Consider the following 27,399-nt stretch of genomic DNA (forward strand, 5'->3'; position numbering starts at 1 on the left):
CTGGTTGGTGACCACTGCTCTACACCAGTGAGAGAGAGATCACTTCTATCAGTTTAATAATTCCATCTTATTGATAGCAGAAACTATGTTGGTGGGAGATGCTTTCCCATTGATATAGCGCTGACTACTAGGGATGTTAAAATATGTTTGTTTATTTAATGGGCAACCACTGAAAATTTGAGTGGTAATACATGTGGGGAGGGGGAAGAGACTCCCACCTGCTGCCCTGCTGCCTCTGTATCAGTTGCCTCCCCCCACGCTGCTGCCATTGATACAGAGGCGGGTGAGGGAGCTGTGTGTGACTGTGCATGTTAACCAATGAGCTTTAGCTTTAGCTCATTGGTTAACTGTATAAACTGTGTAAACCCTATTGATTATACTAGTGGTTAGGTTGCTGTAACTACATTGCTCAGGACTGTGGATTATCCATATCCCCCAGTAACGTAGTTATACTGAGGTAGGGCTAAGTTTTTCACATTGTAGACTTGTATAACGGTGTAAATTGCCAAATAGAAAAAGAAGTTTAGTTAAAGTAAAAATAGCTTCCTAAGGAGGTGCTGGGGCTCGCACATAACAATGCCCATTGAAAACAAATCACTCACTGTGAAACATAAAAGGGCATAGACTTTGTTGATTGCTCTTACTCTCCTCCCCCAAGGAGGAAATGTCCACAATGACTCCTCCCATTAGCTGGAACTCTGGGGGAAGTGAATAAAATCCCTGGATCTTCCCAGGCTTTTTGAACTCATAAGGGGCAAAGATTTTGAAGCATTAACAAGCATGGCACGGGCCCCTCTTTCCCTGGCCCTGCTTGCGCTGGCAGCTTGACCCCTTTCTCAGGGGCTGGGGGTTACAGCTCATTTCTGGGTTAGGGGACCAGCCACTCCTTCTGGGACTTCCTCCCCTGCTGTTTCTGCTCTCGCGTTGTTATGGCTTACTCCCAAACTTAAACTCTCTTGCTCTTTGTCTCTTATCTACCTTTCCTTCCATCCTCTCCCTTTCTCCCTCCATCGTCCAACTGGGGAAGCTTTTAAAGGCCCTCCAGCAGGCTTGCAGTGGAGTCAGTTGGCCCCAATCTGCTTGGGCCAGCTCCCTACCAGCTGCTTCTAATCGTCCTGCCACCCTCTGCTTCTATTTAGCAGGCCTTTTATGCCTTTTGGGCTGCCTTTCTCCCACTCTGTAACAATCCTCTGTCTTGGCCCTGCCACACAAGGGATTTTCAGCTATTTAGCCTGGGACAGCCCTATAGGATTTACAGAATTTAATATATCATAGCAGTTTCTATTACCTAGTTGAATCTAAGGTTGTAACTAATTTGGGCGTATATGTTTACCTGCTTTGTCCTTGTAAATAATCTTATTTATTTTTCTTCATTAATAAATACTTGGTTACTATGGGCTACAAATATTGTCTTTTGATGTAAGAGCTACTATGCAATTGATCTGGAGTAAGTGACTGGTTCTTTGGGACTGCGGATAATCTCAACATTGTGATTTTTGGCGTAAGTGAATATCTGTGTCAAAAGCAAGGTTGCCTGGCTGGCCAGGTACACCGGGAGTGGCAGCAGATGGTGCCCACATCATTCTTCTCCTCTAGCCACAGTGAAGTGAAGTTTTGCTAGGTTCCCACACAGCGTTTCTCCTCTCCCTCCTCCCCCCCTATTTTTCAACCTCATTGAGATGAATGGGGCAGTTCACACATTTTATCAAAACTGTTATGGCTAGAATCTTCGTTGTTTAGATGAAAGCTGAGATTCTGATGTACTCACATAACTCCATGAATGGATACAGGCCAGTAATCCATGTAGCTTAATCTGACTATCTCTCCCTACTGGTTTTTTTTTGACATCTTATTCTCTCACTTCTAACTTTACCTGCTTGATTGACTCCTCTCTCTATTGTCTGTCTGTCAGCTGCACTGTTATGCATCTCCATGTGTTCTTTCATGTGTGTCTGCTACATGCAACAAGAGCCCTGAACTAATCCACAAAACTAATCCTCTCTTCAAGATACAGCTGTATTGCAGTGTCCATGTGAAATAAGCCAATGAATGAAAGATAGGTTTAGGGACATTTAGGAATATGACTATTTATAATTGAAAGGGAAAAAAGTGTACACTGTATATAAATTATATACTCATCTACTATACATTTGAGAGAATTTGTGCCTCTGCATCTGTCCATCTCTAAGTCCGTTTAAGAACTCCTAATTGGTAAGAGCTAGGACCACCAAATTTGGTATGGAGCTTCCTTTTATAATAACTTAAAGCAAAATCAGGATTTGGTTGTACTAGGACAGTGAGATGTGCACGGAATAAAATTTTCTCATCTGGTAGCTGGGACAGCTATACTCCAGATTGACCACAGGGGGGCAGCAAGCAAGTGCACCCCTGACAGCCCCAGAGAGCCACAGAGTAGCTGCTGGCCAGGCAGCACTGCCCCCTCTGTCCCCTCTCCACCCTTGGCCAGCCCCAAGGAATAACACCACCATCCAGGCAGTATGGTCCTGGGGAGCAGCCGCCAGCTACCCTACCCTCTGCCCTGACTGCTGCACCCCTCACCCTCTGCCCTGGTCCCCCAACATCTCCAAGCTCCTGCCCTGACTCCTGCACCTGCCACACTCCCAACCCCTGCTTGGAAGAACCCAAGCAACACTAGATAAATCTTGTACTGTATTACCTACATACTTACTTGTGTCTTCTATCCTGCCTATGTTGCTAGTCTTTGGTCAGACAGTATGTCTGCACAGTACTTATCACAGTGGGACTCTAGTCTTCAGCTAAGCTTGTGAAAGCTATAGCAATTTGAATAAAAATGTTATGAGGTGGCCAGTGTATGAGTGACTTTTGTGGACAAATCTTTAGTCATCTGAAAAGCAATATTTCACAGCTATTGTCTTCATTGATAGGAGCCATTTCTTCGGTTCTCTTGGAAGATTTAGATGCTGTTTTCTAATGAAAATATTGTAAAGCTTCACAACAAATTTGTGTTTTCAGTGTTTGCTGCTTTGTAGAACTACAAACATAACTGCTGTGAGAGGAACAGGGGGATTAGAAAGAAACTTCCTTTGTTACTCGCACTTGAAGTCTTTTGTTCAAATAAATGTCAAATAAGTTTTTGTCAGCGCTTGTAAGGTATAGTTTTCCAGCCTCCACAGGTATAAACAGAACTTTAATATACCTATAATAATTTAAAATTGATGTGATTAATATAAACTAATGTAGTTAATATATACAACAGTACATGTAAGTATGGTTTTTAAAATACATGTAAGTTGTATAGTATTTTAAAAGTCAAATTGAGCAATGTTTTATAGTACTGTCACCTGGTGTTTCCCCTCATAGATGTGCAGAATTATTAATTATGTATCAGGCTGATGTTAACCATGCTGCTGAAAGAGGACAGACACCTTTGTACCTTGCCTGTGGAAATGGAAATAATGAATGTATCAAACTTTTACTGGAAGCGGGAGCAGACCGAAGTGTAAAAACTAGTGTAAGTTAAAAACATTTTTAAAATCACAGTGTGGATATAGAACCAAACAGCTGCAAAAATCAGAATGCTTTGCAGTGTCATTCTTCTCTTTTTAATGATGTAATACTCCATGGCTATGTCTACACTGGCGGGTTCTTGCGCAAGGACATCATGCGCAAGGGTTCTTGTGCAAGAAGTCTTGCGCAAGGAAACGTCCACACTGTCATATGTGAGATGTGCTTTTGCGCAAGAGCACCCATGGTAGTGTGGATGCTCTCTTGAGCAAGAAAGCTCTGATGGCCATTTTACCCAGAGGGCTTTCTTGCACAAGAAACCCCTGCCGAGAGTCCGCACTGCCCTCTTGCGCAAAAGCCCCTGCGCAAGAGGTCTTACACCTGTTAAAAAAGAGCATAGCTCTTGCGCAAGAAGCCGTCTCTCACCACGCCATACTATAAATCTTCTTCCACAAGACAGGGTGGACACTCTGTGGATTCTTGCGCAAGAACAGTCATTCTTGCACAAGAACCTGCCAGTATAGACATAGCCCAAGTGTTTTGGAATTTGTGAGAGACTTTGGTTTTATATTGCTGCGTCTTATTGTTTAGGCTGCATAGTTTTCTTAAACTTTTAAATCAGTTTTACCAACATCAGTTTCAAAGTTCAACATCTTGAATACCATATTCCCCTATGAGACAGCAGAGATAGACTCCATCTACACAACTGTCAATTATCATAGCGTGCAGTGTCCTTCTAGCCTTCTCATAGTGGTACTCATTACTGAGGGCTGTGTCCACGAAAGCTCGTGATACTATTGACATGTTTTGTTAGGCTATAAAGTGCTACCAGACCATGTACAAATATGTGTTAGTCACTGATACCTGCATAGCTCTGGGACATCTTGTTTAATTGCAGATCAAATGCTATTGAAGAAAACATTCTTCAGCAAGGATTGTGAAAGATATGCTTAAACATTTGTCATAAAAGGAGAATGAGGATGACAAAAACAATCACATGTAGTGTGTGGATGGGTAGGGAGTAGTTAAGAGCCTTCAGATTTAAAGTTTAGGTATGCCCTTATTCACATAATTCAGAGCTATTTCTTAAAAATTTAACATTTACACATAATATTGAGACTTCTTGTCACTGAATGTTGAGATTTAAACTCTCTAGAAATATTGTATGAAAAGTATTCTGTATGTGTTGTAGCCTTTTTACACATGCTGCCTGATAATTAGGTTGAAAGGGACTAATTTGTGTGTGTGTGTGTGTGTGTGTGTGTGTGTGTGTGTGTGTGTGTGTGTGTGTGTGTGTAAACTAAACTGAATTCAATCTGAAGTGAGAAGAAAAAGAGGATATAGAAACCATTATTGTAAAGTTCTTATATCTGGTTGATAAGTTTACTTTAAACCAAGACTTTAAATCAGAAATTGCCACTTACTGATTGCTTCTCTTTTGTAATATTAATCTACACTCAGTAGAAGGTAGTACTACCAAAGGCATCACTCTGAGAAGATAGGAAGGTAGAATGTGTAAAATTTTCAAAAGCACCTAAGTCCTATTAACTCTCAGTCAATAGACTTAAGTACTTTTGTCACTGAAACAATTACAGATTTTTTCCCTAGTGCCTCCAGAGTGATCCCCTCTGCAACTGCACTGCCTTTGGAGAAGATACTGTATGCTTTCCCCCCCAAATAGGAACTGACTCCGTATCTGGGGTCAGGAGGCCAGATCCATGAATCCATACTTTCCTGCCAACTTTGAAGAAGATATCATAGGTAGAGGAAGAATCCTGAACCAGTCTTTACTGTTAAAGGAGTGTAAGCACAGCCATTGTGCTCTGCTCTGCTGGGTTCCTTGTGCTTTTCTATAAAGTCCCATTGTGCTATGCTGGTTACAGATGATCAGTTAATGACTTCAAAAATTGGGAAAACAATCTATTGAAAGATATTTCTCTCACTAAGGAATGCATTTTCTACGTAGATCTCTTTGAAAGTAAAATCCAAACAATCAAGCATCCTTGAAATTCAGAAAGTCTTCCCTCAGAATAGAAAGTGCAGTAGCAAAATTATGAAGGGTGGAACCAAAGGAGGGTGGACCAACATTATAGTGTTGAGTTGTATGAACATGTGTGTTGATTTTTCCCAAACAAAGGGGACTGGAAAAAAATCACATCATAGATAAATGCTGATAGTCTTTGTGTCACTTACAATGGAAAGAAGCTCAAATGTAGTGATAATTTAGAAGAAACTAAGGGGGAGAGACTAGTGGCCTTTTTAAATTAAGGATATCACAGGAGAATTAATGATTGAAAATAATTCCAAGAGCAGCTTCATTGGCTTTATTGTGCTGATGCACAGAGAAGCTAACATTGTGCATAGCCAAAGAGGAGAAAAATGCCAATGAAATTGTACAGAATAATAAATAAAAATCTGACAAAGGTCCAGTTACAAAGTTACATTAGCTCACTCATAAAATTGTGCAATCCAAGGCATCCCTTGCAGAGGGTTGCTTTGATTCTATTTGACCTGCACTGGGAATATTTTCAGGAGACCCTCACAACCTGTGGTTGGTGGCTTATTTAAATGTCTTTTTTTTTTCAATCAGTGATTATGGGACTGTAATCCACTTTTTCCATTTCACTCCAGGCATCTCACACACATACTTATGCGCAGAGCACAACATATGGTCTGTTTGCTACAAAACTGTGACCTTTGTTTATAACCAGCAATTGTTGGATGTGTAAAAGCTCTGCACACAGTATATTTGATAGAAAGCAATTACTGATATAAATTGCGTAACTAACTGCTTTTCTCTGTGTGTGGTCGGGTTGTATTTTTCATTTTTGCTTCTTTAGGATGGCTGGACACCAATTCATGCAGCTGTGGATTCTGGTAATGTTGAAAGCCTCAAACTCCTTATGTACTATGGAGAAACAGACAATGGAGACTTTATGAACGATGCACAACCTAATTCAGGCTTCTTTGACTTGGAATGCAGAGAAGACAGCTATCCCATTAAAGCAACACCTGTTGTTTCTGCAGATCTCATCAACCATTCTGATAAAGATGGTTGGACTGCTGCCCATATAGCAGCATCAAAAGGCTTTAAGGTCTGTTTATTTGTGTTGTTATAACTAGACATTAATGCTTGTTCTATTAATTGTGTGTCAATAGATATGTGTAATAATACACATATCAAGTTCATGATTTCCTTACCTGTGAATGTAACTGTTCATAATTAAATGAAAATTATCTTAATTTTGCAAATTCAGTTTCCACTGTATGTGAATGGTGATTTTTTTTTAAAGTATCTGTACTTTTGGTAAGCTTTTCAACAGGAAATGAGTAAGTTAGCTGGAAAATTGTTGTTGTGATTACAGTGAGAAATCCAATCTCACCTACTCCACCTTGATTAATTGACGTCAGCAGGGCAGTTTCTTGACACCAGACACGAATGAAACTTTCCGAAGCTTTATGCTATTAATTCTGAATGTTTAATTTTTTTTTCCATGAGAAGTAGGATTTGTATCAATTCAAAGCTGAGACTGTTGGAGAAAGAGAAAATGGGAAAAATCATATTATTGGGGGAAGGAGGTATGGAAGGGTAGTTTTTGAGATGCAAGGCCCAAGATTTAAAAATTAAATCATGTCTAACCTGAGATGATGTTACAAGAGGCTTGATTCTCAGAAAAGAGAACCTCATCTGTGAAAATAAGACCTTTTTAGATGTTTTGGGTTTGGCATCCCAAAATGGATGCACTTAAAATTTCTCATCACTGTTAAAAAATCTTAACCAGATGAGTTTTGCAATCAGATTGTGATCTTTTCTTTCATCTGGGGAGTGTGATACTATTATCCTCAAGATTAAAATAATGTATGCACTCAATGTAAAGCCACCCCTTCATACCATTTGAGACAGATACTGATGTGGAATTTTCATTGAATGATGGCATCTTGCTAGAAATAAAGAAATGACACTGGTGCTCCTGCATCTGAACTAGCTGCCAGTTGATCTGTAGGTGAATATTAAGATGTTAATTATGACCTACGAATCCATAAATGGCCTGGGATTAGACAGCTTGAGGTAGTCATCTTTCTCCCTGTGCCATACTGGCACAGCCGCAGCGAGCAGGGTCACTTGAGCTAAATTCCCTTTTTTATAAAAGAGAACTTTAAATTAGCTAAATGGCTATAATGCCTAAACAGCTTTAAAACTTTGGGGGTGATGTGCCTAAAAGTTCCTATTCCATAGTTGTTGTTATAAATTTAAGATTTCATTGCATTGTTGATATTACTCTTTCAGAAATTCAAATTTACTTGCTGGAGGAGGGACTTGTAAGGTGAATTTATAGTTACCATTTTTGGGTTATTATGTATCACTCACGTATCAACTATGTATGGAAATTTGTATTCTGCTAATATTTTTGTATTGCTAAGGAAATGCTGAGTTAGTGATTTGCTCTTGTTATCTGAATATCCTAATAAGTTCATCATTACTAAACCTTCAACTTGCCTTTTAATATAAACTGAAACCAAAGTTTTCAAAACTGGATGCTTAAAGTTAGTCACTAAAGTAAGTGACCAGATTTTCAGAAGTGTTAAATTTAGTAGAAGCTATAAGTTTCCCAGAGCTTGGAAAATACTTTCGTCACACAGTTTTAAAAACCTTAGCTTGAGAATTTCAAGTCTAAGACAAAACATTTGTACTTTGATTCTGTGAGGTCATGTCTTCACTACAGGGAAAATTGACACTACCACAATCAATCTTCCAGAATTCGATTTAGTGGGTCTACTAAAGACCCACTATATTGAACTCAGAGGGCACCCCTGTTAGTGTCACTACCCTTACTCTTGTGAGGAGCAAGAGAAACTGACGAGCATTTGCTCCCATCGACCTCCTTCTCTGGGTACAGTGCAGAAACTCAAATTAATGTATGTTGTCTCCAGCTAGAGTTGTGTATCTTAATTCAACCTTCCCCGTACTCTAGACCTGGATTGAGAAAATCTTTTTGAGTGTCATATTTAGCAGTTTTATTAGTTGGCCTTCTGTGTATGTTTGGAAAAGCATATATAGAATCAGAAGTCTAATTACTATTTGTAGGACTGCCTGCTTCAGGCAGCAAACAATTTTTGAGTATTTATCCCAACTTAAGTTAGTTAACCTGCAAATAATACAGTTGTTGTCTTTCCAGAACTGCTTAGAAATCTTGTGTAGCCATGGTGGACTAGAGGCTGAAAGGAAAGATAAGTGCAATCGAACGCTGCATGATGTTGCTACTGATGATTGCAAACATCTCCTGGAGAACTTGAGTGAGTTACGGTTTGCCAACCGCACTGCACTAAAGTATTTAGCAGCCAAAGTCTTATGGGTCGCAGAAGAAACATTTAATACAATCTTTGTTCTTAATCTCTTGCTCACAGGTTTTGGGTTGTTTTCCACCACGTAGTCTGCTTGGTTTTTTTTAAAGAGTGCAGATTTATTACTCAAAATTCTGCTACAATAAACAACAAGAAACATCTTGTTGGAAGTAATCACTTGTTCTGATTTTTAGTAGGACTTTAAAATATGTGAACTTTAACAAAATAAAATAACTTGCTCAATTCTGGAAACAAACCTAATCCTTTGACATTAGTAAATTAATTAGTTATTTTTCATCAGAACTTTTGACTTTCTTTTTTTCATGGTTCATAGCCTTCTCTTTTCAGACTCTTGGTGCAAAATTCCCATTGGGTTTAAACCAAAAGCACCTGTTCAAGTAATTGGATTTGGAATAGAACTGAAAGATTTTTTTCCCCAGAAAATAGCTTATTCACTAAAAAGTGCAGTTTTGATTGCTGCAAAACTACTGGTGAATTTGATACAAAGTTGACAAATAGTTTTCTCTCAAACATTTTTTCATAGTTTAGATGCCATTCAAAATTGAGAAAAGGAAGTTTTGCTGGTACTCTACTTTATAATGTTAGCCCAGTGGTTAGGGCTAAAATGTGGAATGCCCAGATTCTAGTGTGGATCTATTTCATTCTCTCCTGTTGAAACTGTTCCACTATGTATAAACCGAATCAATGAAGCAGAGACTTGAACTTGGGTCTTCCATGATTCAGGAGAATGCATTAACTACCAGACTATAAAGTCATTTCCCCAGCCCAGTTGCTAGTTGTTGTTGTTATAGGTGACTGTGACTTGTCCCTGGGAGAGAGTGCCCGAAGCACTGGGCTACATGTTACAGGTAGTAACAACAACACCAACAGACATTTTGTGAATCTAGCTTATGTTAAAAGTCTCTTAAAAAAATGTTGCAAATTAAATGATATGGATTTTTCTTCTATATGAAATGGATTATTTTAAAATCTCAAACTTTTTTGCCATTTTTATATCAGTTTGACCTCACTCAGATTTTTTTCCTCAGTAACCAAAAGTGAACCAAAAAATCAGTTTATTGCCCAGCTCTCTGTTGGAATTGTATTGGTTAATATCATCTGAGGAGCTGGTTATTGAATTATAAGAACAAAACTAAAACAGTGCTGAAAGCTTGGTTATTGCAAAATTGCTCCCCAAGCCAGTCAGCATTTCTTTGGTAGCTGCACTTCTTCAGTGCTTCAGAGTCACTTTCTTAAATGTATTGTTTTTCCAATGAAGGTGGGTGACAGTGGGACTTGCAATCCTAGAGTGACCTTTAATGATGCATATAGCAGGAATGACCAAACTTACTGACCCTCTGAGAAGCATATGACAATCTACAGATGTTTGAGAGCAAAGTCTAGGGGCTTTAGCCCTGAGGCAAGGTGATGGTGCTAGTGGTTTCTGCCCTGCAGAGTGGGGCTAGAGGCTTCAGTCCTGCAGGTCACACTGGCTGGGGCATGGGACTTCAGTCCTGCTCCCAATGAAGTTCCAAGCACCAGCAGGCACCTCCTGTGGAACTGAAGCCCCAAAACTCCTCTCTCTGCTGGGCAGAAACTCCTAGTCCCATCACCCCATCGCAGAGCAGAATACCTGAGCTCCCCCAAACAATATGGTAAGCAAAGAATGGGAGGGCACAGGGAGTTCTAAGAGTTGCACTTTTAACTGTTTTAAAAAAAAGTTTCATGCAGTTCACAAACTATGGTTTGGACACCTCTGGCATATAGTATAAACAGATCTTAATTTACTTAACCTATAGCTAGTGTGGAATTGTGTCCCAGTTCTCAGAATACAGCAACATCCAGAATTTATTCCTCTAATGTGTAATGCTGACTATGTAACTGGGGATGTTAAAAAATTGGTGTTTTTTGTAAATGGCTAGCGGCTGAATTTTTTTCTAGTTACACATTTACATGCTGGGGGAGAGGAGGCAGCTCCACCAGAGCCATTGTGCTAAGCTGGGTCCCTGTGGAGCCACTTGCCCCTTCTCTTTCCCACATTGTTGCCTCTGTATCAGAAGCAGCAGCAAGGGAGGGCAGGCAGGAACACCGGCTCTGATTTAGAAGCAGCAGTGTGGAGGGAAGAGAGAAATCCTTCTGAAATGTTTTGCTTTCCTAGCTCCCATTGAAATTTTTTCGATTAGTTATTTTCCCCTCCTCTTGTAGGGGAAAATATGAAGAGTATATAGAAAATTAAACGTTAGAAAACCACTATGTCATGTGATTAAATCTGTAAAAATTTGGATCTGGAAAATGTAAATGAAAGATTGCTTAAGTTTTGTCTTATAGGCCGATCGTGTATTATTCCTGTATATAAAATGAAGGTAGTGAATGAAGGTAAAATGAAGGCAGTGAAGCTGAATGCTTTGTATAATAATCTGTAATCTAATACTGATTTTATTACTGTTTTTCATTGTGCTATTATATGGGGATGTCAACGTGTAGTTGACTATATGATTAATTGATGAAGCCGATAGGCCTAGGCCAGCCCAGGCTGCCATGTACAGAGGCTGCTTCGCAGCAGCCTCCCCAGCAGCAGCCTCTGTCAGTGGGGAATTCGGACATTCCTCTGCCCCCGCAGCCAAGGGCTGCTGCCACCCCGCCTTGCTTCCTCTGTATCAGAGGCAGCAGTGTGGGGCAGCAGGCAGCCAGTCTTCATGGGGAGCTGGTTTTTAAACTGGCTACCCGCACCGACCAGCCTAGCACCCCGCGTTGCTGCCTCTGATATAGATGCAGCAGCACGAGGTGGCAGGGTGCTCCCTGGGAGTGGAGCCAGAGTGTACTGGCTGCTAGCCCTGTCTCTGGTGACTATAGAATAGTCGAGTAACCAATAAGAATTCATGTGGCTTCTTGACTATTCAGTTACCTTACCTCTAACATCCCTACTATTATGAGCTATATACTTCCTCTGTATTCCCTCTTGAATAACAGGTATTACAGTGCTTGTCTGTCTCCAGAGGGCTATTGAGAGAGAGATTGCTCTGAAGATGTAAAAGTGCTTCATGTTTTTAATCTTACTTACAATAGCTCTTTTATTGTGTTTGCAGATTATGCTATTTAAGGTTCTCTAATTTTTTTAAATAGATGCTCTTAAAGTACCTTTAAGGATTTCACTCAGTGAAACAGAACTGGCCTACTGTGGTACAGAGGATTGTGACACAGAAAACACAATATGTTCTTTAAATATTCGCAAACAGACATCATGGGATGATTTTTCAAAAGCAGTGAGTCAGGCAGTTACAAACCATTTCCAAGCAATCACCTCTGATGGATGGAGGAGTCTGGAAGACCTGACATTTAATAATGCTGCAGAATCCAGCATTGGTCTCAGTACAAGCAGCATATTATCCATCAAAATAGGTATGAATCATCACTGTTACTATAAAGAAAAGCAAGAACTTTTTCTAGTTTGTGAGGTACATGGCTTGTTCTTTATTTCCTTAGATAAGTATATTCAAGCCTACCTGAGGCAACTTCTGATCTAGATCAGGCCAATCATCACTGTATTCATTACACAAAACACTGTTTGAAAACATAAAGACACTTTTATGCGTTCAGTATTGCTTATCCCGTAAAATAAAATTGAATGAAAATATTTGATGAGATTTCTTGATATTCTGCTTTTAGACCTTAGAGATGTTTGTTAGTTTCTAAGATGCTATGGGGCTACTTGCTCTTAGAGACCCAGAGTACAAATTAATAGCAGGGAAAGAGAGGGAATGGGGAGGGAAAGAGAAGGAAAAAAATGGGGGAAAGTATTGCCAAATAGAGTGTCCATGTCAAATCAGGCTAATAGAGTGGGCTCTAAGTACCCAGTGCTTAGCTTTTTATGTCAGTAGGATGTGGAATGTAGCAGCCCATCCAGTTCCAGGTCTTTGTTCCGACCTCAATTTTAAAATTAAAGTGAAGCGTTACGAGAGTGAAATGCCTGTAAGCAGTATGTCACCTTTTTAGACAACAGCATAATAAAGACCCAAATTATATGTATACCCCAAATGTATTTTTAAAAAAACAAGAGGTCCATAAAAATGTCACCAGGTCTATACAACAGAGTAAAAGAGATAAGAGACATGATACCACTTAAAATTGCAAGTTAAATTTAACTGCGAAAGATAGAAAAGGAATATAAACTCTGGAAAGTCGTATGTAAAAGTCTAATGAGGCAGATGAAAAAAATGATGAGCAATTAGCAAAAAGACACAAAAACTGAAAGCAAAAATAAATTAAGTACATGAGAAGCAGGAAGTCTGCCAAACACTCAGTGCTCCACTGGATGACAGAGATACTAAAGGAGAATTCAAGAAAGACAAGGATTTTGCAGAATGAAGATATTCTTTGTATTAGTCTTCACTTCAGAGAATATGAGGGAGATTCCCACATCTGAGCAATTCTTTTTAGGTGACAAATCAATGGAAGTGATTAAGATGTTAAGAGGAAGTTTTGGAATAAATCAATACATTAAACAGTAATATGTCGCCAGGTCCAGATTGCTATTCACCCGAGTTCTGAAGAAAACTGCAGAACTATTTTGATATATATGTAACCTATCAGCCTTGATACCAGATGACTGGCAGAAAGCTAATATAACACCAATTTTTAAAAAAGATTAAAGAGGCAATCCTTGCAATGATAGACCAGTAAACCTGACTTTGGTACCAGATAAATCAAATGAAACTATAATAAACAGAATTATCAGATAGACAGATGAACATGATTTGTTGCAGAAGAGAGTCAACACAGCATCTGTAGAGGGATAATCATGCCTTGTCAATCTATTACAGTTTTTTGAGGGAGTCAACGAACATGTGGACAAGCATGACACAGTGGATATACTGTACTTCTGTACTTGCACATTCAGAAAATCTTTGACTAGGTCCCTCACCAAAGGCTTTTAAGCAAAGTAAAGCAATCATGGGATAAGAGGGAAGATCCTCTCATAGACCTGAAACTGATTAAAAGATAGGGCAAGAATAGATCATCAGTTTTCAAAATGGAGAGAGATGGGGTCCAAAAGGTCTGTATTGGGACCAGTGACATTGAACATACTCATAAATAATAAGCAAAAGAAACTGATGTGGCAGAGTTTGCGGGTGATACAAAATTTCTCAAGATAGTGAAGTTCAAAGTGGACGGTGGAGAGTTGCAATGGAATATCAAAACTGATGACAGTTCAATTCAGTATTGAAACATGCAAGATATAACGCACATTGGAAATCATAATCCTACTTCTACTTACAAAACAATGGGATCTAAAATAGCTGTTAGCACTCAAGAACAAGATCTTGGAGTGATCATGGACAGTTCTCTGAAAAAACTTGCTCAGTGTGCAGCATTAAAAAAAATACTAACAATGTTAGGAACCGTTAAGAAAGGATCAATAATAAGACAGTAAATATCATGCTGCTATATAAAATCATGATACACCCACACTGTGCATACTGCATGCAGTTCTGGTTGCCGCATCTCAAAAATGATTATATTAGATTGGAAAAGGCACAGAGAAGGGCAACAAAAATAATTAGAGTTTTGGAACAGATCCCCTGTGACAAGATGAAAAAGAGATGGAGAGAGCTTGGAAAAGAGATGATTAAGAGGGATGTGATAGGGGCCTATAAAATCTAAATGATGAGAAAGTTTATGAAGAAGTGTAATTTTTCTTTCACATAGATCAAGAGCCTGGGGACTCCATTTGAAATTAATAGGAAGCAAGTTTAAAACAAGCATACAGAAGTAGAATAAAAAAAACAGGACTATGTAGCACTTTAAAGACTAACAAGATGGTTTATTAGGTGATGAGCTTTCGTGGGCCAGACCCACTTCCTCAGATCAAGTAAAACATCTTGTTAGTCTTTAAAGTGCTACATAGTCCTGTTTTTTGATTCAGCTACACCAGATTAACACGGCTACATTTCTATCACATACAAAAGTACTTCTTCACACAGTGCAGTCAGTCTCTGGCATTCATTGCCAGGATATGTGAAGACCAAAAGTATAATGGGGCTCAAAAGAGAATTAGTTAAGTTCATGACGGATAGCTCCATCAATGGCTATTAGTTGAGATGATAAGAGATGTAGCTGTATACTCTGGATATCCCTAAACCTCTGACTGCAAAAAGCTAGTATTGAACAGCAGTGGATGGACCACTCAATAAATTGTCATCTGTTCATTTCTTCTGAATCATGTGGCACTGCCTTCTGTCAGAATCATAGAATCATAGGACTGGAAGGGACCTCGAGAGGTCATCGAGTCCAGCCCCCCGCCCTCAAGGCAGGACCAAGCTCCGTCTACACCATCCCTGACAGATGTCTATCTAACCTGTTCTTAAATATCTCCAGAGAGGGAGATTCCACCACCTCCCTTGGCAATTTATTCCAATATTTGACCACCCTGACAGTTAGGAATTTTTTCCTAATGTCCAATCTAAACCTCCCCTGCTGCACTTTAAGCCCATTACTCCTTGTCTTGTCCTCAGAAACCAAGAGGAACAAATTTTCTCCTTCCTCCTTGTGACACCCTTTTAGATATTTGAAAACCGCTATCATGTCCCCCCTTAATCTTCTTTTTTCCAAACTAAACAAGCCCAGTTCATGAAGCCTGGCTTCATAGGTCATGTTCTCTAAACCTTTAATCATTCTTGTCGCTCTTCTCTGTACCCTTTCCAATTTCTCCACATCTTTCTTGAAATGTGGCGCCCAGAACTGGACACAGTACTCCAGCTGAGGCCTAACTAGTGCAGAGTAGAGTGGCAGAATGACTTCACGAGTTTTGCTTACAACACACCTGTTGATACAACCTAGAATCATATTTGCTTTTTTTGCAACAGCATCACACTGTTGACTCATATTCAACTTGTGGTCCACTATGACCCCTAGATCCCTTTCCGCCATGCTCCTTCCTAGACAGTCGCTTCCCATCTTGTATGTATGGAACTGATTGTTCCTTCCTAAGTGGAGCACTTTGCATTTCTTTTTATTAAACCTCATCCTGTTTACCTCTGACCATTTCTCTAACTTGCTAAAGTCATTTTGAATTATGTCCCTATCCTCCAAAGAAGTCGCAACACCACCCAGTTTGGTATCATCTGTAAACTTAATAAGCGTACTCTCTATCCCAATATCTACATCATTCATGAAGATATTGAACAATACGGGTCCCAAAACAGACCCTTGAGGAACTCCACTTGTTATCCCTTTCCAGCAGGATTTAGAACCGTTAACAACAACTCTCTGACTACGGTTATCCAGCCAATTATGCACCCACCTTATCGTGGCCCTATCTAAGTTATATTTGCCTAGTTTATCAATAAGAATATCATGCGAGACCGTATCAAATGCCTTACTAAAGTCTAGGTATATGACATCCACCGCTTCTCCCTTATCCACAAGGCTCGTTATCTTATCAAAGAAAGCTATCAGATTAGTTTGGCATGACTTGTTCTTCACAAACCCATGCTGGCTATTCCCTATCACTTTATTACCTTCCAAGTGTTTGCATATGATTTCCTTAATTACCTGCTTCATTATCTTCCCTGGGACAGACGTTAAACTGACCGGTCTGTAGTTTCCTGGGTTGTTCTTATTCCCCTTTTTATAGATGGGCACAATATTGGCCCTTTTCCAGTCTTCTGGAATCTCCCCTGTCTGCCATGATTTTTCAAAGATCATAGCTAAAGGCTCAGATACCTCCTCTATCAGCTCCTTGAGTATCCTGGGATGCATTTCATCAGGACCTGGTGACTTGCTGACATCTAACTTTCCTAAGTGATTTTTAACTTGTTCTTTGTGTATCCTATCTTCTAAACTTACCCTCTCTCTGCTTGTATTCACTACGTTAGACACACCTCCAGACTTCTCGGTGAAGACCGAAACAAAGAAGTCATTGAGCATCTCCGCCATTTCCAAGTTCCCTGTTACTGCTTCTCCCTCCTCACTAAGCAGTGGGCCTACCCTGTCCTTGGTCTTCCTCTTGCTTTTAATGTATTTATAAAAGGTCTTCTTGTTTCCCTTTATGCCTGTAGCTAGTTTGATCTCATTTTGTGCCTTTGCCTTTCTAATCTTGCCCCTGCATTCCTGTGTTGCTTGCCTATATTCATCCTTTGTTAGTTGTCCTAGTTTCCATTTTTTATATGACTCCTTTTTAATTTTGAGATCATGCAAGATCTCCTTGTTAAACCAAGCTGGTCTTTTCCATATTTTCTATCTTTCCTACACAGCGGAATTGTTTGCTTTTGGGCCCTTAACAGCGTCCCTTTGAAATACTTCCAACTCTACTCAGTTGTTTTCCCTTCAGTCTTGCTTCCCATGGGACCTTACCTACAAGTTCTCTGAGCTTATCAAAATCTGCCTAGACAGGAAACTAGGCTAAACAGGCTGATGTTTTTACCCCATATAGCCACTCTTTATGTTCTTATGAACCACCTTAAGAGCCTATCCAATAAATCTTAGAATGTGCCTGTATTAAAGCATTCTTTAACTCTGGTTGTGTGGCTGGTTTAGTAGCTTAAGACACTTTTTAGTCTTCTTTGAGACCCAGGTTTCAAGTGTTGCCTGAGGTATTAAATCCGTAAGAGTTATATTGTGTCTTTCATTCTAGCATTCAAAAAGAAGGGATTGGCTTTACACCTTAAAAAAAGAAAACCCTCTTGTATAAAATCCTGCTATTGAGGTTTTGTAATGGATCCTGACTGATACTTTATGTATAGGCAAAACAGAACTCTCATTTTATTACAGTGAAAACTCTGTTAACCTAGGAGGTTTAGAAAATATCAGTTAAAAATCTGTGTGGCTCTGAGAGTAAAATATTTACCCATAATTTGGCACAGCTAGACATCTCTGTTTAGTAAAAATTTCATAAAACTTATCAGGAAATTAACAAATTCTCATTCCTGTACTTCTAGGTTAGAGTAATCATGAAACAACATGAGGAAAATCACACTGCATGAATGTGTCTGGCCATTATATAAATAAAAGTATTTCCATTAGTGCAATCTTAACGTTTTCATAAACGGCCGCTGCAATGAAAAATTCAGGCGTCTCTTAGGACCTGATTTTTCATTACCCTTCATCTTTGTGTATTCATTCAATTAGTGCAAAGTCTGCTTAAAATGCTGCCCTTTAGTTTTCATAGATTGTAACTCAAGAAGTGAGTGCAAATCAGAATTAGCATTTTATGGTCTCTTTGCACTGCAGCGAATAACTATATAAGATATAGAGCAATGTAAAACCAGGGCCTTCATCTAAAATATATATTATGCTTTACATCAAGCAAATTAGCATGGTTTTTATTCAATGTTTACTATTTAACATATTAAATTTAAAGGTTCATTATAAAGTAATATTTTAAACTATTGTTTAATTTGAATATACCAGCAAATGTTCCAATGTCATCAGCCAAATATAAAATAATTAAATTGTACATGGAACTGATTTGTTTTTCAAAATAGCAGAACTGAACATGTATATACATATTTTGTGCAGTGAATACGTGTGCTATGTGTGTGAAGAGGTGTATGTAGTATGCATATATCTTTGTTCTCTCTTCTGTTTGTTTTTATTTTTTCAACAGGAAATGTTTCATGGTCAACGGGTCAGATTTTTCCACAGGCACCATGGGAGTTTATGAAGAGGAATAAAGTGGAACACATAACAGTGATTTTGTTTGGTAAAGGCATTTGCAGCTATTTTGGGTTTGAATATTGAAACATTCCATAATAATAGAGATTATCAATCATTTGCTACCAATTGTTTTATTTAATATTTCATATGGCTTTCCTGCTTTCCATAAATTTGAGATTCATTTAGTAAAAGATTTATATGCCTAATTTGGTTAAAAGCAGATATATGGACCTAGGGCATTCAAAAGCATATGGTAACACTTAGGAACTATAACCCCTCCCCAGTGCCATTATTTTATAATATCTATACCACCCAGAGTACCTTACAGATACCCTTTTAAATCTGTGTTACGAGATAGAGGTAATTCTTTTTATGATAAAAGTTTATTAGAGAACCTGAGTTTTTTTAAATGTATTCATATTGAGTCTTAGAGCTGGGGTGGGGACCTTTTTTGGGTCAGGGGCCACTGACCCATGGAAAAATTAATTGGGGGCCACATACAAGTGAACAACAAAGCTTTTACAGACGTGGCCCCCAACTGAGAAGCAGAAAAAAGAGACACTTGCCTCACTCCTCTCGAGCTCCAGCTCCAAAAGGGGGAGGGTGCTCCAAAGCTCAGGGCTTACTCCCAAAATTGCATTAACTCTTCTGAAGGCCTGAGGCTAATAGATTTTTGGGCCCCCTCTAGGATCTGGAGTCAGGGCAAAAATGAGCAATTCAGTGTGCGGGAGGGGGAATGGAGATGGGGGGATGGGGTCTGGGTGGGAGGAAGGGGGCAGGAGAGGTATGGGGATGCGGGGTCTGAGTGGGAGGTAGGGCGCAGGAGTGGGCTGGGAGTATGGGGTCTTGGCAGGAGGAGGTAGGGTTTTGGGGTCCCTACCTGATGCAGCTCCCGAGGGGGCATAGGTGGCTCAGCACCACCCTGCACTTGCAGGCACCGTCTCCCCACTACTTGCATTGGCCATGATTTCCAGCCAATTGGATAGATGGAGGTGGGGCATATAAGCAAGCACAGGGACATCCCTGTTTTGAAGATTCTTCAAGTTGTCACAATAGCTGGTATAGGAATGTTTGTTTGTTTAGTACATTCTTGTGAACATTGCAAGTATTAGATAATAACATACGTATTTTAAAGGTCCTCAAGAAGGCTGCTTAAACAGTGTGACTTACACATCTATGATCCACCTTCAGATACTGCAGAACTACCTCCGGCTGGTAGGTACCAGATTAGTCCCTGTTTGTTGACTCTCATCTCCTCTAGGCATACCTGAAAATGCCTGCTTAACCCAGTCTCCAGTCTGCTTCTGCTGTCTTGCCCTTCATTTCTCTTTTGTCACCTTACTGATGGATCGATGTCTTAGACGTCAGTGGTCAGTAAAGGTTCAGTCTTTTGAGGGCTTCTGCATCAGAATGTTACAAACTGTATTATTAGAATAAGAGACTCTAGAAGCACATGACAAACAATAGCAATTTATCACAGTTTCCTGTGCAAACAAATCAACTAATCCAATAAATGATCATTCAAACACTAAAATATAATAGCAGATAGAGGGAGAATGCAAAGGATTTAGCCCTATGTCTGGCATTTCTCATATCTCCTGCTGGGCAATCCCTTAGAGTGTCGGTCATTGTCTTCCTCATCATCATCTTCCTCCTCATTGTCATCATCAGGGCTGGCCAAGTGCCGGCGAGCCCCACTCACCAGCCGCACGGTTTTGCGTTCTGCGCATGTGCAGATTGCTCTGCGCCGGCTCTTCCAGGTTGTAATCTACTCGCCACGGGCAAGTAGATTACATTATTTGTCGAACCCTGGTCATCATAGCGTCTTCCCTGATGTATCCTCACACAGGTCAGGCAGCACTATCCTGAATTATATTTGCATCTAATCAAGCTCATACATATGCATAAAATTTCCAGCCCCTTTTTTCTTCTGGATACTGCTACATCCCACTAGAAGCATGGCTTTATTATCAACATCAAAAAGCTCCTTGATTCCAACCCCTCAAAAAATTCACTTGGACACTGTGATGATAAGGCTATTTCTATCTCCAGAGAGGTTCCAGATTCTTGCATTCCTGTGGAATTGCAAAAGGCCTACTGTTGCATTGAGCCTTCACCCATTGAGCTTTTTAGTATTTGTGTATCTGAATCATTCTAGGGATGTAAGCGACTAGTCGAGTCACTACTTGACTAGTTGCTTCTCCCCCTATCCTGCTGCCTCTGTCTTTTAAGATGGCTCCCCCCAGTACTGTCTCTGCAGGGAGGCAGAGGCAAGTGGCGGACTGGGCATGAGCCAGGACTCCGCTGTCCCAGTTAGCACCTGTACCAGATACTGCACCTCTGCTTTTTAAGATGTAGTAAGAGCCACCTGGAGTCCCACACTATGCCTCTGTATTTTAAGTGTAGTAAGAGCCCAGTGGTTCTTACTACATTTAAAAGGGAGAGCTACAGCACGGCTTTGCAGTTTTCCCCCTTATTGACCAATAGAGTAGTCAATGGAAATTAAACACAATTTAACATTGTTAGATCATTCCAAGAGCACAGTCAGATATCAAGAACCTTCAAGGCTTCATCTTAAAAGTGTGGGGCCAATCTTCAGAAGGCATGAAAGATCAAGTGAGAGTTCTGGATCCAGTGATTGAATTGTTAAAATGGTGGTCAGTTCTGTGCAGTGTTTGTAAAGGTATGTCCATCATCTTTTGAAGTCCCCCCATCTTCACAACTGATGCCCACCTGGAGGGCTGAGATGCACACCAGAGATCCCAAGCAACTCAAGTGGCCTGGAACTTGAAGGTAAGGAGACACATCATAAATCTACTTGAACAAAGAATAGTCAAACTGGTGCTTCAAAAGTTACAACCTAGAGAAGAATCACATCCTGAACATCTGACATAAATGAACAACCAAGGGAAAACAAGAAGTCCGGCATTACAAGCTGAAGCAAAGTCCCCTGAGGGCAACTCACATAAAGGGAAACCTGAACCGAAAGGTAGAGTAACTCAGCAACATAAGGTGAAAACTATAAGTAGTGCCTGAATTAGGAAGTCTTGTACTCATCCAATTGTCTGCCCTTTTCTTAACTATTGAAGAGTGACATAAATGTATAGCGGTCAAAATAATTCTCCAGGGACGTAAACCCCAGATCCAGGGAATCAGATGCTGTCAGCCAACGGTCAGGGCAGTGAGTGGTGTGTGTGTGTTATACACCCGAGACTTCAACTGCTGAGACTGGGGTCCCTTCGCAGCGGGCAACCTGGAGAAGGTTGACGGGTGCCCCAAGAAGTTTACAGGGAAAGCTTATTACACCTCATATTTCAGCTGCTAGGATACAGGATCCCTTCTCAGAGGGCAGTCTAGGGAAGACTGAGAGATGCCCCAATGGATCTGTCACCTGGGAATGACACGATCCAAACGCCCAAGCTCTTCCTATACCTGTCCCTTATGACCGGCTGAAGTTCTTTTAAATTGTGCTTGGTTCTGTTACAGCAACTGAAGGAGTCAGGTTAAAGCTTAAACAGTTGCTATTTTATTGTTACAGGGTAAACTTAGTTGTTAAATGCTACTGCTGTGTTACAGATAACACAGCCACTACAAAGGTCAGGACAGAAATTACACTAATAAGTCACTTGCAGGTACCATGAAACCCTTTTGGTTCTCTGAGCTCTTATTAAATGCATGCAAAATAGACACCTAGCAGGTATATATTTTCACCCCTGCATTCCAGACTTGGCGTGGCCAGCGTATTTCTCTCAATCCCTCGGGAAGAAGTAGGGCGAGGTTGGGCGTCCCACAGACCTCGGGAGACAATCAATACCTGCCAGCAGGTGTAGATGATTGGAGCTCAAATGGGGTGGGCTAGTAAACCCCTCTTTATACTCCTTGGGTCACGTAGGCTTCTTCCTAGTCTCAAGTGGCCAATTAGGAAAAATGGCTTTGAACACCAAGTTTCCCATGAAGGGTGCAAAGCATAATTCACACCTGGGAAAATGCAGACAATGGGCACCTCTGGTATGTGATGGGTGAAGATTCCTGTCCTGGGACAGTGCAGGTGTGTCAAATACTGGTACTAGCCATCAGGGCGACGGGAGGCCCCGGGTCGTCAGCTATCCCATTTACTGTCTGGTTTCTGTTTATGGTAGAGTCAGGGACAGGCAGCACACCTGTGTTCCCAGAGCATCAAAGGCTGACTGCCTTTCTCTTGCTCTCTGGGGGGGGAGGGGGGCGGAAACCGAGATGGGGTTCATGTCTGGCTACAGATGCCCTATCACACAGATGGCCTCAGGGCTGCTTCTGTGTGTTCCCATGCTTACCATTATTAGGGAAGGTGGTCCAGGAAGAAAAAAAAAGAATCCCTGGGTTTTAAACCTGATGAAGCTGAAACTGAGGCCACCACAACAGCTCCCCAAAAGACCAGAAATTGTCCACTCATTTGGACCTGAAGTTGCTGCACCCAACAACCTGTCTATTGAAAGAAAAGTGTTAGTATTGGTGGGTATGTCCTCCATAGTCACCAGAACACTTCTTTTTCTAGAAGAGCATCATAACTTAGTTAACTCAACCAAGTTTTGCAGCTGGTGCCAGGAACATGAAGCAAATTCTGGAATTCTTCTATTTGGATTTTCTCCAAGAAGCTCCAACAAAGATCTCCAGCCCAGCATCATTGTGTATCTTGTCTAACTCTAGTAGAATAATGTTCACAGGATCTACAGATTCCATGACCGAGAACACCTAGGAAGCCAGATTTCTTAAGGCAGTCTAGATAGCCAAGCTGGTGATTAGATCTCTCTTTCCCAAATGATTTGTCAGTTGTATTGAGACCCCCTGACAAGCTATTACTTTGAACCACTGACACCAGTACCAGCATTTTATTTGTTCATCAATACTTGCTGTTGGAGAGTCCATTACATTCATCAAGTGAGGGTCTGAGCTGGCAGCACTCTCCATGCCATAGGTGCAGAGTCCGTGGTACTCCAGTGCCTCCCACCACTGCAAAACTGTTTTGTAGCATTCATAGGTTCCTGGGAAGGGTGCTGCACACTCAGGAGTGGGATCAAAAAAAGGCAGGGCAGGGGTGGAGATTTGGGTAAGGGGGGAGTAGAAGAGGATTGGGGGGTGGGGTTGAGCACCTTCTGGCTAGAGTAGAAGTCAGTGTCTAGGCTCCATGCAGGAGCCTTATTACAGGTTTCATAAGGAAGTGGTGCTCAGAATTCTGGAATTGTTTATCCCAAAGGGGAACTCTTCTTTCCATACTTTCCGAGTGGTTATAGCTTTATTCTATCCAAATTCAAAGTATTACACAGAGGAGAAGTGGCACGTGCTGGACATCAGAAGGGCTCTGAAAATGTACCTCAAATATACAAAGTCCATAAGGAGATCAGGTTCTGTCTTTGTATCTTGCTATTTGAAATAGCAATGACTCGGAGCTTCCAAGTCTTTGGTTGCTAAGTGGATTAGACTATGCATTGTAGAAGCATACAGACCATCAGTGATTCAGGTTTGAGTAGGGGTCAGGACACACTCCATGCAATCCTTGGAGACCTTGTGGGCAAAAAAGCTAATGCATCCTCAGCAATCGTAAGGTGACTGTCTGGTCTAGGGCTACCACCTTTATCAAGCCCTAAAAGGTGGACTTCCTGTCCTCTGCAGAGATTGCTTTGGCAGGAATGTGCTACAGGAAACGCCCTGGAAATTTTGTCCTTTGAGTAAATATTATTGGTGGGAGGAATCCTGTTTTCTCTTTCTGCCCTTTTCTTAACCTTCCCAACCTCTGTTCATATCTTGTTACTTGCCAGATGTCAAGAAATCTGGGAGATGATGGGCTGCAGAGTGGAAAATTTCTTACCACTCATTTCCTTTCTTCTAGCAGTGTTTCCCCACAGTCCTACCCACCATGGGTCAGGGGTCAGATATTAAGTGGAATCATTACCCTATGATCATCTTCCTTTGTCTACTGCACACAGTTATTTTGTTATCTCTGTAGAAGAGGGATAGTTTTACAGTTTAGGAATAACTCATTTGGAAGCAAGCAGGAGTTCAAAGAACATAGCTAGACCATGCATCTGCAAAACTATGATCTGTGTTCATGAGATGCAGGGAATGGAGAACAGTTCAGATGTCAAGAATTGTGGGAGAAAGGGAATAATTAATAAGACATTTTCCATTCTTCCAAAGGACTTTTGCAAATGAAGTGTATACAGTAACTTCAAAAGATTTCCAAACAAAAATCAAGGAACTCACATGCTTATTTTCATTGTTCATAAACTTTTATTTCCATTGCATCTACCCTCTTCTTTAATTTGTACTTTCATTAAGTGGTCGGCTTCTTGTGTTGGAGACCTTATCTTTATACCCATTTGAAAAGTAACTCTCATTCTGGTTGTGCTATACAAATAATAAATAGTAGGTTTGCATATGTGGTATGTTCTTGCAGTACATTGCTTAGCAATACATTACAGATATATTCTATGCCCTGCGTGCATTTGTTTTGTTTGATGTTTTGTTTTTTGTTTGTGGTACATATGGTCAGGTATAGATGTGTGAGCTTTCTAATGAGATGAAATTAATATTTAACTGAAAAGTGTGAGACCTTGAACTGAATTAATCAATCTTTTGGCTCCATAAAAAGTATGTAACTTGTTATATATTTCAAAATGGCCCTAACGTTCTCTGCATATCAGAAAACTTGACAGTCTGACACATTAACATTTTTCCACTAATTTCTTTTATTTCCATGAACCTTTTTAGGATTCACAGGACTGTTACAATTTTTTCTTTTCTTTTCTTTTCTTTTCTTTTCTTTTCTTTTCTTTTCTTTTCTTTTCTTTTCTTTTCTTTTCTTTTCTTTTCTGGGGGTGAAGCATACAGGGGAGCAGTATTTTAGTTAAAAGATATCTTTTTTAAAAATCATGTACTGAATGGAAACACTTAGATAACTATCTTTTCAAAAGGACGTTACTCTTTCAATCCTTTATTTTCTATTACATTTTAAAAAAGGATTACAAGCATGGAAATTAAGTCATTAAATTCATTTTTACTAGCCACCCTCTGATTAATTATTTATTGAAATGTAATTTAGCAGTTTTAAAGAGGAAACGAAATTAAAATAAGTTGGTTCATATCAACCATTATTTGAGAAACCAATGCTATTCATTACTGAGCAGCAGCTTTATATAAAACATCATTTTTCATTACACAAGTTATTTAGTATATGAAAACTGACTAGAAAGCAAATCTGGATAAATTAGCTTTTGAAGGTCATTGTTTTCATAGTGATAGAGCCAATTTAAATCCAATTAAACGCCAAGTGAAAAATTACCTTCAGAGCCCTCTGCTGGTAAATTAGGTAAACAATGTGTGCCTCAGATCTCAGCTGTTTCCAAGAGTGTGGCAATTACACAATAGTATAACAGTGCTCCCTTGACAGTTAATTACACACAAGCACTAAGCTAATGTCATTTTATAAAGTGAAGGCCCACAAATAATGTTGATTTGAAAGAGCTTTTAGTTCTCCAGAGCATTATACAGTGCATTTGTGAGTTTCAGTTAGAGATAAAGCTGCAGTGTTGCCATTTGGTTTAAAAAAATAAAACATGTAGCAGTAAAATCATCATAGAGAACTGGATATATCTTTAATGTGTGCATTTAATAGTATCTGCTATTGATTATGAGACTTGCAAGACTGTGGATTAGAATTGATCCATTTTAGTTCTAGTGGTGAGCAGTTACTAAAGAAAGTATTCCCATTGATATCCATGGAAACTTGATAACTGCTCACCAATATAAATTAAGGGGTTTTTGTAAACTAACTTTATATAAATAATTCTGATGATTTATTATTGAATAGTCTTCTTACTGAAAATTTGATTGAATGCTTCTGGTCTATAATGACACAATATTATTGCTACAGGTTGAACCTCTCTAGTCTGCCACTCTTTGATCCAGCAATATTTGTGGTCTGGTATGATTTTAGTTAGCTCGAGGTCCTGGGTGTGGTCAAGTTTCCTGTGATCCCCTAAAGTTGTTTATAGCCACCATTCCTGGCTCTCAGTGCTGTTTTCTATTTAGTTCTAACTTACCTGTAAATGTCTTCTAAGAGCCCAGTAAACATTGGAAGTGTTGATAATGCTACTAGACAATATTGACCTCCTGTGATTCAGCAAATTCTCTGGATCAGCACCAGTTAGGTCTTGAGGGTGCCAGACTAGAGAGATTCAACCTATAGTGAATAACTTGTCTAGCCATGCCAAATGTAGAACAGAAGATATTTGATGGGGGGTTGTTTAGGCTGCAACTTTATTATTCGATGTCTCTGACTACCTGGGAGATAGCAGTGTACAGTGCAGGTAACCCCATGTTTATTCCATAATTACCCAACAGGCTTTTACCAGCTATCTCTTTACCCACCCAGGTCCCTCCAACAAACCTATTGCAGGGACTTTTTTACCCTCACCCTCTCTGTAGGAAGGATAAAGTAGGCTATAAGACTAGGGAGTTGGCTCTCTGCAGTACCAACCACTTTCCCCTTTTCTTCCTCTTTTTGAGTCCTTTTCTAAGCCATTTATCCAGTCGCTGAATACCTTTCCTATGGAGTATCTGCACTGGACAGCCACCCAACACTTAAATAATGAGTTGCAACACATTGCCTACCACCCATCATATCATGCATAAATAGACCCTTCCCTGACACCTGCTTTGGGGAAACAGAAAAAAAAACCTCCTATACCCAAGCCAATATAGTGGTAAAGAAAAAATTCCTTCTTAGGCTCCCTAAAACAGGGGCAGATAGCATAATGCCCACACGAGATGTTGACCAAATCCAGTATTTTATCACATAATGGGGAGCCAGGTGCATCTTGCTTCAGCCTTGTTCTATGTAAAAAAGAAGACCAGAGGCGCCATACTGCCCCTTTTCAAACT

The 27,399-nt window shown here is 40.0% G+C and overlaps 1 protein-coding gene across 1 annotated transcript in view; it reads left to right on the plus strand.

Annotated features, from left to right (window-relative positions):
- CTTNBP2 (cortactin binding protein 2) overlaps positions 1-27,399 on the plus strand; it is a 188,569-nt gene that overhangs the window by 110,272 nt on the left and 50,898 nt on the right. Inside the window, 6 exon segments of the mRNA XM_006122544.5 lie at positions 3,343-3,493; positions 6,327-6,581; positions 8,664-8,781; positions 11,953-12,228; positions 18,434-18,529; positions 19,619-19,698. Coding sequence (XP_006122606.3) covers positions 3,343-3,493; positions 6,327-6,581; positions 8,664-8,781; positions 11,953-12,228; positions 18,434-18,529; positions 19,619-19,698 — 976 coding nt within the window.

Source organism: Pelodiscus sinensis, chromosome 1, assembly GCF_052426305.1.
Source record: "Pelodiscus sinensis isolate ZL-2025 chromosome 1, ASM5242630v1, whole genome shotgun sequence".
Lineage (NCBI taxonomy): Eukaryota > Metazoa > Chordata > Testudines > Trionychidae > Pelodiscus > Pelodiscus sinensis.